The 18,184-nt window shown below is 43.1% G+C and overlaps 1 protein-coding gene across 1 annotated transcript in view; it reads right to left on the reverse strand.

Annotated features, from left to right (window-relative positions):
- The window catches only part of dnah3 (dynein axonemal heavy chain 3), a 48,059-nt gene extending 35,441 nt beyond the window's left edge, over positions 1–12,618 (reverse strand). The window contains exons 1-17 of the mRNA XM_042305212.1: positions 12,409–12,618; positions 11,940–12,041; positions 11,467–11,793; positions 11,385–11,410; positions 11,110–11,278; positions 10,630–10,822; positions 10,148–10,343; positions 9,446–9,571; positions 6,860–7,055; positions 5,456–5,635; positions 4,648–4,784; positions 4,392–4,497; positions 1,755–1,933; positions 1,346–1,530; positions 907–1,030; positions 424–577; positions 31–175 (exon numbers count right to left, since the gene is read on the reverse strand). Coding sequence (XP_042161146.1) covers positions 31–175; positions 424–577; positions 907–1,030; positions 1,346–1,530; positions 1,755–1,933; positions 4,392–4,497; positions 4,648–4,784; positions 5,456–5,635; positions 6,860–7,055; positions 9,446–9,571; positions 10,148–10,343; positions 10,630–10,822; positions 11,110–11,278; positions 11,385–11,410; positions 11,467–11,793; positions 11,940–12,041; positions 12,409–12,474 — 2,611 coding nt within the window. The 5' untranslated portion in view covers positions 12,475–12,618. The remainder of the gene's footprint in view (positions 1–30; positions 176–423; positions 578–906; positions 1,031–1,345; positions 1,531–1,754; positions 1,934–4,391; positions 4,498–4,647; positions 4,785–5,455; positions 5,636–6,859; positions 7,056–9,445; positions 9,572–10,147; positions 10,344–10,629; positions 10,823–11,109; positions 11,279–11,384; positions 11,411–11,466; positions 11,794–11,939; positions 12,042–12,408) is intronic.
- Positions 12,619–18,184: the final 5,566 nt, after the last annotated feature.

Genomic DNA, 18,184 nt, shown 5'->3' on the forward strand with positions numbered 1-18,184 from the left:
TTACAACATGGCCTGTGTGTAGTTCTGTACCGTTCATCCAGATCTCTGATTTGTTCTGGAAGTTGAGGGCATTGGTCCACAGCTGGTCATAGGGCTGCTTGTTGCCCATCAGGGTCTGCAGCATGGGGAACTGGCTCTGCTCCTTCTCCAGCAGAGTCTCCTCTTTGTTGATGTCCTGGAGGTGAGAGGAGAAGGCGACAAACCAATACCACATGAAAGTCATTCAGTAGCAAAAGCAGCAAGCACAGCAACAAAACTTACAAGGTGATCCGATGGCTGACAAATTAGTTTTGCATATCGCTCCTCATTACAAGCAGTTTCAGTGACGGCAGGTCCAAACTGAGTTAATGAAGTGAAACAATTCATAAACAGAAAAAAAAACAGATTCAGTTTGAACCATTTTCCGATTCTCCTTTCACTCACGTCCAGTTCGGTGACGGCGGCGTCCAGACAGGAGGTGAGCTCGTTGAGCTTCTCCACGTTGTTTTTCATCTCCTCCAGGCTCATCAGCTCTTTCTTCTTGAAGGCCTCCACCTCCTTCCCCACACACTGCAACATCTGGTCAAACTCTGCTGTCCTGAGGAGGAGAGGCAGGAGAGGAGACTCAGCATGAGACAAAAGACGTCTGTGGTTTTGGTCTAGTATTGCTGTTTTGGTTTAGTGTGTATTTCATGAAGCGTATTAGGGCATTACGGTGAAGTTTGAAGAGTGTGAAGAGAAAGAAGGCAGAGAGAGAGAGAGAGACAGAGAGAGAGAGAGAAAAGAAAGAAAAGAGAATAGAAGAGATGTCGTCTCCATGCAAGGTTTAGTATTGGAGGTTCCGGTTGTAAAGTTGACATGATGGTTCGGGATGAGGATTAGCCTTATTAGGGTCAGGACTGTCAATGTGTACTGGTGTGTAGCTACCTCTTGAGGAGGTGGTCCTCGGCATGTTCTCTCCTGGTGGCCAGACGGCTCTTACTGATCTCAAACACAGCCAGGATCTGTTCTGGCCAGTGGAACACACTACTGTTCAACTTCACATCATCGTCTAGAGAGAGAGAGAGAGCACAGAGATATCATGGTAGGTATAGAACTAAACATGCAAAACCTCCAACACAATAAGCAGTAACACTTCAAAGGCGTTATCCATAAGATTTCAATTAAATGAACTTGAAATCTTATGGATAACACCTTCACAATCCATAAGATTTCCCCATTTAAATCCCAATGCAGAAATGTGTTTCCTAGAACGACGGGTGTTCTACTCTACATGACCAAACAGCATATCTGCTCAGTGCATCTCAATTCTATGCCCAAATCCCCAACCGTAAACAACTATCGACAGAGGTCCTCCATTACGCACGAGGCAGGGTGGCGTAGTCCAAGAGGAAGCTGAGGCGGTTGGCGGCCTCGTTGATCTCATCTTTCAGCTTGTGGACGGTCACCTCGCTGGTGTGCTTTAGGTACTGGTTCAGGGCCACCAGCTCCTCCGTGTTGCCTGGGGCCCCTGTGATGGTTGCAGCAATCTCGTCATAGCGGTGACAGATGCTAGAAAAATAAAATTAGATTTCCGATTATTTTCTTCTAACAGTATGGGAGATGTAACTCTTTGTTATAAGTCAAACACTTCAAAGGTAGCAGTAACATTAGTACACAATAGTAGGAGCATTACATAATTGAGTGGATTTACCATCCAGTCATTTTTGTGTAAAGTGTGGTCTTATGGGTAGTGCAGTTCTATCTAAAACATAAGGAGTTCTTCCCTCTCTCACCTCTTGTTGAGCTCTCGGTTCTCGTCCACCTCGAAGACGATGAGCCTGTCCTTCAGCCTCTCAGCGCGGTCACACAGGTCCTTGTTCAGGCTCAGCACGTCCAGGCAAAACATGGACAGGGGCACCGTGATGTGCATTGAGGCAATCTCCTTCCACAACTGCTGCACACCCTCGATTTTCTGAGAAGGGGTGGGTAGAAGTAAGTGTTCTCATCCGATCTCCAAGTTCGCCATTCGAATAATAGCCTCTATTTTCAGCTTGACAATGCAATTCATGTTAAATGGTTGAATATTTTTTACGTTATACAGTACCAGTCAAAAGTTTGGACACACCTACTCATTCCAGGGTTTCTTTATTTTTACTATTTTCTACATTGTACAATAATAGTAATGACATCAGAACTATGAAATAACCCATATGGAATCATGTAGTAACCAAAAAAAGTGTGAAACAAATCAAAATATATTTTATATTTGACACTCTTCAAAGTAGCCACCCTTTGCCTTGATGACAGCTTTGCACACTTTTGGCATTCTCTCAACCAGCTTCATGAGGCAGTCATCTGGAATGTACGTCAATTAACAGGTGTGCCTTGTTAAAAGTTAATTTGTGGAATTTATTTTATTCTTAATGCGTTTGAGCCAATCATTTGTGTTGTGACAAGGTAGGGGTGGTATACAGAATATAGCCCTATTTGGTAAAAGATCAAGTCCACAATTATGGGAAGAACAGCTTAAATAAGCAAAGAGAAACAGACCATCATTACTTTAAGACATGAAGGTCAGTCAATCTGGAAAATTTGAAGAACTTTGAAAGTTTCTTCAAGTGCAGTTGTAAAAAACCATCAAGCACTATGATGAAACTGGCTCTCATGAGGACTGATACAGGAAAGGAAGATCCAGAGTTAGCTCTGCTGCAGAGGATAAGTTCATTAGTCACCAGCCTCAGAAATTGCAGCCCAAATTGTGAGGATCGACGCTGGAGGCGAAAAGCAAGTACAGGGAGTAAACATTTAATAAACAACGGACATGAAACAGAACAGGAAAAGAGTCTGGACAGGGGAAAAATAATGACATCAATGACAATAATGCTGACACAGGGACCCAACGGAGGAACAGACAGATATAGACGGGGCAATCAACAAAGTTAAGGAATCCAGGTGAGTCCAATGAGCGCTGCTGTGCGTAATGATGGTGACAGGTGTGCATAATGAAGGCAGCTTGGCGCCCTCGAGAGCCAGAGAGGATGAGCGGGAGCAGGCATGAGAGTACCCCCCCTCTAGGGGTGCCACGCGGCGTCCCACCTGGGTGAGCCTAACGGGCCGGCCGAGGCATGGGCGCTGGACTAGCTGGCTGAGGCGTAGAAGACCGACGAGCCAGCAGAGGCGTGGGAACCCAACGATCCAGCTGATGCGTGAAAGCCTGACGATTCCGCTGAGGCGTGGGAGCCTGACGAACCGGCTAAGGCGCGGGAGCCTGATGGGCCGGCTGAAGCATGACGTGCCGACCGAGGCAAGAAGACCTCTCGAGCCAGCTAAGGCGTTGAAGCCCAACGAGCTAGCTGAGGCACTACCGGTTCCATCGGCGACGGCACCAGGACCCGACGTCACCAACCAAAACAAAAAACAAAAACTCCCTGATGCTTCCTTTAGTGGTGTCAGCATTCTGTGAGGATCGACGCTGGAGATGAGAAGCAAGTACAGAGAATGAACATTAATAAACAACGGACATGAAACAGAACAGGAAAAGTGTCTGGACAGGGGAAAAATAACGACATCAATGACAATAATGCTGACAGGGACCCACCGGAGGAACAGACAGATATAGATGGGGCAATCAACAAAGTGAAGGAATCCAGGTGAGTCCAATGAGCGCTGCAGCGCGTAATGATGGTGACAGGTGTGCGTAATGAAGGCAGCTTGGCAGGCGTGACACAAATAAATGTTTCACAGAGTTCAAGTGAACGGATGATTTCCACGTGTGTGGTTCCCACCGTGAAGCATGGAGGAGGTGTGATGCTGTGAGGGTGCTTTACTGGTAACACTGTCTGTGATTTATTTACAATTCAAGGCACACTTAACCAGCATGGCTACCACAGCATTCAACAGCGATACGCCATCCCATCTGGTTTGCGCTTAGTGGGACTATCATTTGTTTTCCAACAGGACAAAGACACAACACACCTCTAGGGTGTGTAAGGGTTATTTGACCAAGAAGGAGAGTGATGGAGTGCTGCATCAGATGGCCAGACCTCAACCCAATTGAGATGGAAAAGCAGCCGACAGGTGCTCAGCATATATATGTGGGAACTCCTTCAAGACTGTTGGAAAAGCATTCCAGGTGAAGCTGGTTGAGAGAATGCTAAGAGTGTGCAAAACTGTAATCAAGGCAAAGGGTGGCTACTTTGAAGAATCCCAAATATAAAATGTATTTTGATTTGTTTAACACTTTTATGGTTACTACATGATTCCACATGTGTTATTTCATAGTTTTAATGTCTTCACTATTATTGTACAATGTAGAAAACAGTAAAAAATTCAGAAAAACCCTTGAATAAGTAGGTGTGTCCAAACTTTTGACTGGTACTGTAGGTCTACTAGTAGTGTTTGAAGGAAGGACGGCAGAGAGGCAAATATACCTTAGTAAAACCTTGCAGGGAATGTTTTTCTTTGAGGAACGCCACTATGTCCTGCTTTGCAGTGTTGTCTAGTAGGTTGCTGTACTTCTTATACACGTTCAGGTACCTGGAGATCATATTGAAATATTGCAATGAGTAATTTTCTTAAATGAACCTTCATCCACCAAACAGGTTAACATAAAAGTATTGGAAGAAAGTAGAATATCAGATAGTTGACTCAAATTTAGGTAGTATAGGTTTAGTTATGTCCCCATACTTCTTTGGTCCCACAGTGTTCTTCTGGAAGATGTTCTTGGCTCTGTTGATCAGGTCTGTGACCAGCAGCTCATCAGGTCTGACGGAGTGCAGATAAAGGCCCTTTCCCTGGATTTCTGGGAACAGGTTACACTCCACCTGTACAGAGAAGACAAGATAAACTGTCAGTCACAATCCTTTCCATGCTGAGCACCAGAACAAATTAGTCACATTCAATGGGTACAAATGTGAGTAAACGATTTTAAAGCCCACATGCAGGCTTTTTTTATTACATTTTTTAAATCATCACTGTATATGTTTAATGAATCACTGTGAGTTTTTTTCCATGAAAATAACTCAAAATATTTGTTTAGTCATTTATTTCCCTGAGCCTCCTTTTGCCATTGAAATTATCGGTCTGTGCGGTTAGGATCATTTAGACTCTGAGCCTACCCCGCTTACCACTTCAAAGTATGAGGATACATATGCAAATAAAAGATGAATGGTCATTGGTCAGAATAATCTGATCAGATTGTGATGTCATGATGTGGGTCAAAAACTCCATCCCATCTAAACAGGCTGTAATTCCAGGATATATTTTCAAAATCTCTTACACTAAAAGGGCATTGTCATATTATTCACAATTTCAGAGTTTTATTTCAACCTCATAGGGTGGAAATATCATAAAACAGGACGGCACTGCCACTTTAAACTGTTAATATTGGAAATGTTTTAATTACAGAAATAGATTGAACAGATTAGATAAACAACTGAACATTAATCATGAAGAACTGAAAGGACAGCAGGCTGAGAGTTCTTTTTTTTTATACCCGTGGGAGTTTCTGGGCGCTCTTGATGATCTCCATGAAGCCCCGGTGGATGAGCTCCCAGCATTCCTGAAGGCTGGGCAGGAAGACAATGCGAGGCTCCTCCACCCTCAGCTTGACCAGCAGCACCTGCGGCTGCACGAAGCGCATCTCGTCAAACACTTCACCAAAGTCATTCCCGTCCTGTCCAACAAATCATAGAGAACAGAACAAATAACATTGGTCTTCTTTATAATGAACTAATTGAAATACAGTGCCTTGCGAAAGTATTCGGCCCCCTTGAACTTTGCGACCTTTTGCCACATTTCAGGCTTCAAACATAAAGATATAAAACTGTATTTTTTTGTGAAGTATCAACAACAAGTGGGACACAATCATGAAGTGGAATGACATTTACTGGATATTTCAAACTTTTTTAACAAATCAAAAACTGAAAAATTGGGCGTGCAAAATTATTCAGCCCCTTTACTTTCAGTGCAGCAAACTCTCTCCAGAAGTTCAGTGAGGATCTCTGAATGATCCAATGTTGACCTAAATGACTAATGATGATAAATACAATCCACCTGTGTGTAATCAAGCCAAAACGTCACTGCTCTAGAGGAGATCTGCATGGAGGAATGGGCCAAAATACCAGCAACAGTAGGTGAAAACTTTGTGAAGACTTACAGAAAACGTTTGACCTCTGTCATTGCCAACAAAGGGGATATAACAAAGTATTGAGATAAACTTTTGTAGGTGACCAAATACTTATTTTCCACCATAATTTGCAAATAAATACATTAAAAAATCCTACAATATGATTTTCTGGATTTTTTCTCTCTCATTTTGTCTGTCATAGTTGAAGTGTACCTATGATGAAAATTACAGGCCTCTCTCATCTTTTTAAGTGGGAGACCTTGCACAATTGATGGCTGACTAAATACTTTTTTGCCCCACTGGAATTTTCTGGAATTTTCCAAGCCGTTTAAAGGCACAATCAACTTAGTGTATGTAAACTTCTGACCTACTGGAATTGTGATACAGTGAATTATAAGTGAAATAATCTGTCTGTAAACTATTGTTGGAAAAATGACTTGTGTCATACACAAAGTAGATGTCCTAACCAACTTGCCAAAACTATAGTTTATTAACAAAACAAATTGTGGAGTGGTTGAAAAACAACTTTTAATGACTCCAACCTAAGTGTATGTAAACTTCCGACTTAAACTGTAGGTCCATTATTATTTTGACACAGTTTCGATTTGGTTTTAAGTAATTTGAATGTCGATTGAGATCGTCCCACAAGAAAAAAAAATCTGGGGACAACAGGCAGGATTGAATGGGCTTACGGGGCCATATGTTTGACACCACTTGTATAGATAGTTGAACCGTGGTTGAACCCTGACAGAGTTGAGTGGTTAGACAGACCTGGTGCAGGGTGAAGAACTGGAGCAGGTCCTGCAGGGAGGCAATGATCAGGCTCCGGAGCTGTAGGGACATGAGGGCGGCCACGCAGGAGAAGAACTCCTGGGCACTGACTGGGGCCACGTGGTCACTCTGGGGCACCAGGGGCAGCCAAAGGTTCTTGTAGGTGACAAATAGGGACACACAGCGCGGCAGCCACCTGCAAGACACAGACAACGGGGTCTCGTATAGTCCACATGAGGGATTGTTGTATGTACACCGAACAATAATATATACACAATATGCAACCATTTCAAAGATTTTACTGAGTTAAAGTTCATATAAGGAAATCAGTCAATTGAAATAAATGTATTAAGCCCCAATCTATGGATTTCACATGAATGGGAATACAGATACGCATCTATTGGTCACAGATACCTTTAAAAAAAAGGTAGGGGCGTAGATCAGAACACCAATCAGTATCTAGTGTGACCACCATTTGCCTCATCCAGCGCAACACATGTCCTTCGCATAGAGTTGATCAGGCTGTTGATTGTGGCCTGTGGAATGTTGTCCCATTCCTCTTCAATGGCTGTGCAAAGTTGCTGGATATTTGGAACTGGAACACGCTGTCGTACACGTCAATCCAGAGCATCCCAAACATGCTCAATGGGTGACATGTCTGGTGAGTATGCAGGCCATGGAAGAACTGGGTCATTTTCAGCTTCCAGGAATTGTGTACAAATCCTTGGGACATGGGGCCATGCATAATCATGTTGAAACATGAGGTGAATGGCACGACAATGGGCCTCTGGATCTTATCAAGGAATCTCTGTGCATTCAAATTGCCATCAATAAAATGCAATAAATAAAATGCAGTTGTGTTCATTGTCCACAGCTTATCCCTGCCCATACCATAACCCCACCGCCACCGTGTGGCACTCTGTTCACAACGTTGACATGAGCAAACCACTCGCGCACACAACGCCATACACACTGTCTGCCATACACACTGTCTGCCATCTGCCCGATACAGTTGAAACCGGATTCATCTGTGAAGAGCGCACTTCTCCAGAATACCAGTGGCCATCAAAGGTGAGCATCTTCCCACTGAAGTGGGTTACGATGCCGAACTGCAGTCAGGTCAAGACCCTGGTGAGGACAACGAGTACGCAGATGAGCTTCCCTGAGACGGCTTCTGACAGTTTGTGTGATTTTTTCGGTTGTGGTCTCAGAAGCCGGATGTGGAGGTCCTGGTTTGGTGTGGTTACACATGGTCTGCGATTGTGAGGCCGGTTGGACGTACTGCCAAATTCTCTAAAACGACATCGGAGGCGATTTATGGTAGAGAGATTAACATTAAATTCTCTGGCAACAGCTCTGGTGGACATTCCTGCAGTCAGCATGCCAATTGCACGCTCCCTCAAAACTTGAAATATCTGTGGCATTGTGTAGTGTGACAAAACTGCACATTTTACAGTAGCCTTTTATTATCCCCAGCACAAGGTGCACCTATGTAATGACCATGCTGTTTCATCAGCTTTTTGATATGCCACACCTGTCAGGTGGCTGGATTATCTTGGCAAAGGAGAAGTGCTCAATAACAGGGATGTAAACAAATTTGTGCACAACATTTGAGAGAAATTTGCTTTCTGTGCATACAGAATATGGCAGGGATCTTTTATTTCAGCTTATGAAACATAGGACCAACACTTTACATTTTGATTTTATATTTTTGTTCACTGTATATGCCCCCAGTGATTGAAAGGAGGCTTGCTGGCAGCGGTGTGACACCATTTTGCCACCAGTGGTTGATAGGAAAGTTGCCACCAGCATTCTGCCGCCGACAGTGGTCTGATACAGTGGTCTGAAACAGTAGGTGCTTGCTTGCTGGTCCCCTGTATGTGTGTAGTATTGTTGTGACACATATATGTGTCCCCTGTATGTATGTTACTCTATGACGTAGTTTCCGCCTCCAGAAAAAGGACGAAACCTAGCAACTGGTGCAATGTTTAGGCGTTTCAACAGCGCCACACCAGAACATGATCTCCTTTGGCTCTACTGTGGTTGGCAAGGGAGACTGAACTGTCAGAGAACAATGGTATCCAAGCAGGCACAAACTCAGAAAAAAAATCAACACATTTCTGTGAAATTTCAAAGGCTCATATTTCAGCCACAAATCATGTTTACTGGTCCCTTGCTCTAAACACAGCAGGTTGCAATGGAATCCTTAAGTGAGAAGAAAGACACGACAGGGGTATGACACAGTGAACAAGGAGAAGACATGAGACTCTCACTACAACACCAGGATTAGCCATGCAGACCTTGGCCTATCTGCCGACCTGTATGTCAACCCGCCTGTCTGTCTACCTGGCTGAATGACTGTCTTACAGGCTCTAACAGTCTGTCTATCTGGTTGACTTGACTGACTGTCTACCCATCTGTCTGGCTGGCTGAGTGAATGACTGTTTTACAAGCTCTGACTGTCTGTCCAATTGGTTGACTTGACTGACTGTCTAGCCGTCTGTCTGGCTGGCTGACTGACTGTTTCACTGATTGTTTGATTAACTGCCTGCCTGACTGACTGACTGAAGACAGTAGGTTACTAACCTATTAGCCAGGTCGTCCCTGGTGATTTGGCACTGTCTCTGAATCAGGTCTTCAAACTCGGTGGGCAGCAGGGGGAAGTTGGCAGAGAAAAGGTCCCCTAGTCTCACAAACCTCAAGGAGGAGAAACTGAAAGGATGAGAAAAGAAAGACAGAGAGACATAAGGGTTAACTTGTATTATCTGAACTGTGTGTCCACTTTACTTTCGCACACCGATCAACTCTTATTTGAGACATTTAAGACATGGTTATTAACAGTAGGGGTTCATGGTGATTCACTTGGTTTGATCAACTAATGCAGGTTAATACAGGAGATCAACAGAGCACCATGCATAGGTTCAGGCAAGTCCATTAAGAAACTGTATCTGAAACTCGATCTTCTGATCCACAGGGAGGAGATTAGATCTTAGAGCATTTAAACAATTGTTTAGCTTGTTTTATGGTACTGAGCTTAGTTTTGCTTCCTTATGGTTTTTTTTGTAAACAGTTTTTTAAACAGATTGGTAAACAGATTGGTTGCCAGAGCAACAGTGTATTCTCCACATATAGACCTACTACCAAATGTGATCTGTGATTTGGGGAATGTAAACCTACGCAAACCATTTTGTTACCTAGTTTACTGGAACTACAAACCCTGGCACAAAATGGAAACGGTTGCAGTTGATGCTCATTTTAAGTCCGTCTTTGCTCAGGCTACTAGGCTACCTGTTCACCCAGAGGTCCTGCAGGTGGAACATCATGGGGTTGAGAGTGAAGAGGTGCTGGCTCTGCCAGGTGTGGGCCTGGCTGTAATTGCAGGCCCAGGGGACGGGCCCTCGGATCACCCTCCTGGGGAAGGGCCTGGGGATGCTGGAGATGAACAGACGCTGCCTCTCCGACGGGTCCCTCAGGATGTAGTCAACTGGTTGGATCCAAGAGGGGAGACAGAAAACATGGAGGCAAGGGAACTTTCAGTGGGGGAAGGGTGATTTGATAGACAACCACATTGCTTTGATTGGAATGTTTGCAAATATGTGTAGGCTATATTCTTTTCAGTTGTTGCTGGATAGTAAAATTAAAATGACTATCTACATTATTAGCACACTCATTACAAGTAGTGTATTAATAAATGAAAGTAGTATTGCGGTACATGTAAGAAACATTGCAGTCATGTAACAAATTCTCCTGCTACTGGTAGTATTGCTGACCTATGCTCTTCTTGAGACTGAAGCCGTAGTCTTTGTTGACCTCATCTAGCAGATTCCCCTTCAGTATCTCCATGTTCCTGCTGCTGTCCTGAATGCCAGGGGGCAGGAGCTTCATTATCTTCTTAATCTGCTGGGGGGGCTGGTGGGCCAGCATTGGGCTGTGGACGCCGTTACTAATGTAGTACGCGTACCTCTGTAGAAATCAGCAAAACTTCTTCACATCAAGTATACATCCAAAATGAACAAGCTGCCAAAAGAGTGAAAGCAATGGAACAATTGACTGACTAAATTGGTTGAATGGACTGGAGGCTATACTATTCTAATTGCCTGCTCTATTCTATTCCCACTATTCTATTCGGTTACATTCTATGTAATTCTATATAATATATAATATTTCCTTCTCTATTCTATTTCCTTCCATATTCCATTATATTTCCCTATCTATTCTATTTCCTTATCTATTCTATTCTGGATGCTTACCTCCAGGTCTCTTTCTGTAGGTTCTGTCTCAAAAGGCCACATCTGTTCCTCTTGGCGCCGCATGATGTCCAGCTGCTGTTTGGGAGTCAGGGGTCGGCTGATGGGGGGCAGAGGCTCTCTGGGGCTGAACTTAAGTCCAGGTGAGATCAAGGTGTCAGGAGCTGAATCCCTGGGATTGAGATGACAAAGCATTACAAAGACCACTTCAATGACACCCCTTTGTCCAGATTTCAGTGGTCAACACTTAATGTTGATGTATTTGATAGGTATTTTACCATCCCCTGGGGGTGAGTCTCTTCCTCTTCTCAGCTGGGCTAGATGCTAAAATGAGAATTAAGATAGAACATTTTATCTTGCTTTGGATATTATTGTTTTGATGCTACTCAATTCAGCACCGATCAGGTGATCAGCAAAGTAGCAACAGTGGGATGAATCAGAATAAGAATTATTCACATATGAAAATGTCAAAAGGATACAAGGTGCAGGTACATCCCCAAGTGAGTCTTTGACGGTTCCAGGTCTCCTCTGTAGGTTTCTGATCTTCAGGTGACGAGCCTGTGGGCTGTAGTTGTTCCCAATGGACTCACTGGGGGTGCGATGGTGCCGTTGTTCCTTATAAGGGACAGCCAGAGTCCAAGAGGTGTTCTGGAGGATGGGTGGGTGATGGCTGTGCCTGAGAACAATCTGGAACAATTTAAAAGTAATGCGTTAATTTGCAGGAATGACATGGAATTGTCCTAGTAGGTATGCACACAAAGGAACACACTAATAATAATTTCCCACCAATCAATAGCACTTTAGGGACTGGCTTCTTTACATAAAGGTCTTACTTGGTAAAGCTCTGATGGTTCTTCACTAGAGGCCTGGGGCTGAGGTGGGAGACCAGGTAGTCCTCTTGCATGACTCATGTTATATATAGAATCATCCTCCATCTGCAGTTCAAATAGAAACTCTCACTCAGCTGAGCAAGGCTCTCTGGCCATTACATTCACAAACACACTTATGTTGTATGCATAATTTAGTTATCAAAACAAAGCATAGCCTACCTCTTTTAAGCGTTCCATTTTTAATTTTGGAAATGGTCAATTAAATAAATAACGTCAAGCTAGAGGCAGTGGTTATACAGCGGATATAACATGTTTTTAAGACTAAACCTTTTGAAATATGTGTCTAAAACACACGAACCCACTGCAAAACCTGCGCACACCAATGTGCGATGCAATTGTATCCACACAGAATGATTTGAAACATTCCAATACACCCGAAACATTCCATTTCAGTATGTCATAATTAGCCTACCTGTCGCTGGTGCTTTCGCGACAGAATTTCCATTCGGGCAAAAAGTCGTTTCTTAGCAAATGCCATTCCTAAAATGTATCACAAAGCTTCGTTTGTGACATCTCTCTCAAAGTTTTCAAAGTGCCACTGCCACACCGCTTGAAATACCAACTCTGGCACCAACTCATACAGCCATTGTCATGACGAGTTGTAGGCGAAGTAGCTACTGTAGTCCACCATTCTACCCGGCTAATATAAGAATGGGAAAATCAATGTTGATGACACTATTCTGTAGTTAAAGAACTACAATCAGCTACAATGTCTCTATCCGGGGACTTCTCTCCCATGGTAACAGCTGTCGTTACCTAGCAACGTGAGGCACGAAAACTTTTGGGCATATGTTTCAATCAAATGTTTTTACTAGAATGACCAGCAAATAGTACCAAATATTGTGCTTGAGCTGGACTAGAAAGACAGTTCTTTTGCCTGTCATGAGATTTAGTTCTGACTGAGAAACTTGACAGAATACACTTTGCTGAGTCATACATATGGGATTTGAAGATTTATTTGTGCATGCAGTCATCCATAAACGCAATCATATTATGCTTCAACATGGGATGTTTGTTGATAGGGAGATGGACAAAGGGGATTCCCACGCCTACAATCAGTACCGCTAGTGTATGTGAAAACATCGATTTACAAAACGTTTCTAATGGCCACTAGGGGTCACAACAAGCTAGTTCGTGGTTGTGAGGTCAGTGAGGGTTTGGTTGCGCTGATGTGGCAAACAGAGGACAAGCTTATTCAACTGTTCTCTGAGATTTAAAAGAAAACCAACTTTGGGATTTTTGAAGATTAATATTGTTGTTTCATGGTTGCACAGTGACATTGAAGACCTGCATCTCAATTCACGAGAGAGTAGACTAAAAATGACTTCTCATCCTACATTCCAGGTAGGCATATGATGCCTGCTTTTGCTTATGTTTTGGGTTTTCTTATGCTGCTTTTGATGAATTACCATAGTGATGAAATTATAGTGAGTGCAATATGAGTCCTTTATTTTCTGTGCTGTCCTGACCCCTCTCTGGTACAGCCCGTGCTGTGCATTCTGGATACCTGTGGCTAAATCTCTTATAAAAATCAAAAAATCACCTTCAACACCCAACATGGTGCAAGAAGATTACGTCAAATGCTGCCCGAACTTGTCGAGACAGGGTCATTCCAACTGTGTTCAAAATTAGATTCACTCAGAGATAGACAGCTGATTAGACTTTTGAAAACATTGCTGCTTTTTTTGTGATAAAAGTTACTAAAGCAGGTTTTGTGAACTTGACATTCTGTCTTTGTCTTGTATAGAGTAACATTTATATTAGCTTCGTCTGACACAAAGCTAATATAACTGCCAGTGGCACTCTATTCAAGAAGAGAAGAGGACTGGACTGGTAACAAATGGACATTACATGATTTGTTGTGTTCCTTCAGGCTTGTCTGGTGTAAATTACTGGTAGTTGAATACAGGTTATTTATTTGAAACTCATTGTGATAATAATTCCTTTAGTCTTGCACAGTCTTAATTCATATAAGCAAGAGTGACTACTATTTCTCCATAATTTTTCCATTATTATGACTGACCAATGGGACCAATAAGTGCTGTGTAGCATACCTCAGCTTTACATTGAGAATGTGACTTTTACATGTAAAGTTATGTTGAAGGCCATACAGGTTACAGGTAATAGCTTGGGAGTTCATTCAAGTTCAACTATAGTATTTGGCCATACATGGGCACGTCCAGGTCTGTCTGTCAGGGAATTGCTTTTATGCACAAACATGATAGACGAGACAGACCTCAGGGGATTGGAGATTTTCAAAATAAAAGTCCCAGAGCAGGCCCCTGACCCATTTTCATTGTGATGTACCATAAAGCGAATCATAAGGAAAAAGCTGTCTTTTCATGCTTGCCTGATGTAAATATAGGTGTTTAGACACTCTCGCCTGAGAGCAATGTGGCATTACAGGGATGATGGATAAGTAGTAGGGAGCACAACAAGAATATGAGCGGCCTGGAAAGAGAAGGAGGGCGATCCATCACACGCCCCCAAAGCCCTTCACTCGGTGTCTATTATTTAAGAGATTTCAGAGAAACCCTGGGGGAATGAATGAGGGGAAGAATACTAAAAAAAAAGGAGGGAGGGAGGGAGCAGTCAATGAAAGATAAGGAAACAGTGTTTTTGAAGAGAGCGCGAGAGACAGGATTGACTAAGACCAGAAATCAGTTTGCTTAGAAGAACCCCATCAATACCCCATTGGTAATGTGCTGTAGTTTTTCTCTCTCACTATGGTGCTTACCGCGGGTCTTAAAATAAAAAAAAATTCAAATAAAGCCCACCCAAGTTAAGGAACTCAGTTGGGCTTTTAAATTAATGCTTACTTTGTTGTAATGCTTCAGCATTTGGGACACTGTAAAGTCCATGGAGAACAAGAGTACCTCTTCCCAGCTGCCCACTGCACTGAGGCTAGGTAACACGGTCACCCCTGATAAATCCATGATAATCGAAAATTTCAATTGGCATCTCTCAACGCCTGGCCATGCCTTCCTCCTGGCTACTCCAACCCTGGCCAACAGCCCCCCCCCAATCTGGACCCTCTCTTTCTAAAACTATCCGCCGCCATTGTTGCAACCCCTATTACCAGCCTGTTCAACCGCTCTTTTGTATCGTCCGAGATCCCTAAAGATTGGAAAGCTGCCGCAGTCATCCCCCAAACTGTTACAGACCTATATCCATCCTGCCCTGCCTATCTAAAGTCTTCGAAAGCCAAGTTAATAAACAGATCACTGACCATTTCGAATCCCACCATACCTTCTCCACTGTGCAATCCGGCTTCCGAGCCAGTCACAGGTGCACCTCAGCCACACTCAAGGTACTAAACGATATCATAACCGCCATCGATAAAAGACTGTGCACTGTGCAGCCGTCTTCATCGACCTGGCCAAGGCTTTCGACTCTGTCAATCACTGTATTCTTATCGGCACACTCAATAGCCTTGGTTTTTCTAATGACTGCCTCGCCTGGTTCACTAACTACTTTGTAGACAGAGTTCAGTGTGTCAAATCGGAGGACATGTTGTCCAGACCTCTGGCAGTCTCTGTGGGGGTACCACAGGGTTAAATTCTCGGGCCGACTCTTTTCTCTGTATATATCAATGATGTCGCTCTTGCTGCGGGCGATTCCCTTATCCATCTCTACGCAGACAACACCATTCTGTATACCATTCTGGCCCTTCCTTGGACACTGTGCTAACTAACCTCCAAACGAGCTTCAATGCCATACAACACTCCTTCCGTGGCCTCCAACTGCTCTTAAACGCTACTAAAACCAAATGCATGCTTTTCAACTGTTCGCTGCCCGCACCCGGTTCCGACCTAGAATATGTGGACAACTAAAAATACCTAGGTGTCTTGCTAGAGTGTAAACTATCCTTCCAGACTAATATTAAACATCTGTAATCAAAAATCAAATCTAGAATCGGCTTTCTATTTTGCAACAAAGCCTCCTTCACTCACGCCGCCAAACTTACCCTTGTAAAACTGACTATCCTACCGATCCTCGACTTTGGCGATGTCATCTACAAAATAGCTTCCAACACTCTACTCAGCAAACTGGATGCAGTCTATCACAGTGCCATCCGTTTTGTTACCAAATCATCTTATACCACCCACTACTGCGACCTGTATGCTCTAGTCGGCTGGCCCTCGCTACATATTCATCGCCAGACCCACTGGCTCCAGGTCATCTATAAGTCTATGCTAGGTAAAGCTCCGCCTTATCTCAGTTCACTGGTCACGATAACAACACCCACCCGTAGCACACGTTCCAGCAGGTATATCTCACTGATCATCCCCAAAGCCAACACCTCATTTAGGCGCCTTTCCTTTCAGTTCTCTGCTGCCAGTGACTGGAACGAATTGCAAAAAAATCGCTGAAGTTGGAGACTTTTATTTCCCTCACCAACTTTAAACATCAACTATCTGAGCAGCTAACTGATCGCTGCACCTGTACAAAGTCCATCTGTAAATAGCCCACCCAATCTATCTACCCCATCCCCATACTGTTTTTATTTATTTACTTTTCTGCTCTTTTGCACACCAGTATCTCTACTTGCACATCATCATCTGCTCATTAATCACTCCAGTGTTAATCTGCTAAATTGTATTTATTCGCTCCTATGGCCTATTTATTGCCTACCTCCTCATGCCTTTTGCACACACTGTATATAGACTTTCTTTTTTCTACTGTGTCATTGATTTGTTTGTGTTATTGGCTTGTTTATTGTTTACTCCATGTGTAACTCTGTCTTGTTGTCTGTGTCACACTGCTTTGCTTTATCTTGGCCAGGGCGCAGTTGCAAATGAGAACTTGTTCTCAACTAGCCTACCTGGTTAAATAAAGGTGAAATAAATAAATAAAATTTTAAAAAGATATCATATGCAGTGGCGATTTTAGCATGTAAATCTTGGTGGGGCAAAAACATTTTTTTATTTTATTTAGACATCGCAACACTAAACAATACATGAATTGCACTAGAACGGTGACAAACGGTCCCCACAAACTGTTAGGGCCTACATAAAGCTGTCCCAACAACAGTCCTAACAACTTACCACTGCTCCACCTGGCTATCAGCAGATCATTGTCTGGCAGCGAAACAGTTCATTCAGCCTCATTTACTGCCTTTAAAAAAATATATAGTTAATATGGTTGACTTTGCTTAGAAAAATGTGGTTTCTACTGGCAAATGAGATGTACAAACTATGACATAAGGGGGGGTGGAGCGGATAAGAGGCAACCCGTAACGTATTAACTATTTGTTTAGCACTTTTGAAATGTACAGCGACAGAATTCAGAACATGGGCTATTCTTACATTATTCTCCCTGTGCACCAAGTCAGAACCATGGGATAATTAAAGGGGGCATATAAGTAGACAACGAAAGCACTTACAATATTCGATGATGACATTACTCTAAAACAGGCTATAGGCTACATGTACATCACCAAGTCAGAACAGTAGGCTAAGTTATGAGGGGAAAAGGGACAAAATGATTAGGGTGAGGAACATGGGCTACTAACAGCTTACAACACAACATACACTTAGTATTACTTTCTTAACTAGAGTATACATATCTCCCTGAGATATTACATAATTTATGCAGCAACATCGAAGACATTTTTGGACTCACCTTATGCTGTACTTACTTGAACAGGAAGGTGGCGGCGCGGCGGTCCTTCGTGGGCAAATTTTGTCATCAAACTTTATCATCAAAGTCTGGCATTCTCTGGATTTATGGTGCTAACAAGACAACTGGGAACTCTGAAAAAAACAAAGTCGAATTATGATGATGTCAGTGATCTTCAGGTTCGGAGCTCTAGAAAGCGGCCTGAGTTCCCGACTTGCAATTCCGAGTTGCATTACCGTTCAAAACGTATTTTTCCGAGTTCCCAGTTTTCTTGAACTCACTGAAGTCTGAAATTTCCCAGTTCTGAGGTTCCAGTTGTTTTGAGTGCGGTCATAGTCATGCTGGATTGACAGCATGGCCAATGTTGAATGTTCATAATTTTAAACTTGGAAAAGAGACGCTTAAATCCAGACTTGGACCACACACCCACTCCACTGAATAGCAGGCTAGTGATTGCTTTGCAATGCTTGCAGTTAGCCACTGATTCCTTCCAAACCACTCATTGTTGAATATGCGATTTCCAACCTGTCATGTAATATTTATGTCCAATGGCCGATGAACACCGA

The sequence above is a fragment of the Oncorhynchus tshawytscha genome, linkage group LG24 (assembly GCF_018296145.1).
Source record: "Oncorhynchus tshawytscha isolate Ot180627B linkage group LG24, Otsh_v2.0, whole genome shotgun sequence".
In the NCBI taxonomy this organism is placed as follows: domain Eukaryota; kingdom Metazoa; phylum Chordata; class Actinopteri; order Salmoniformes; family Salmonidae; genus Oncorhynchus; species Oncorhynchus tshawytscha.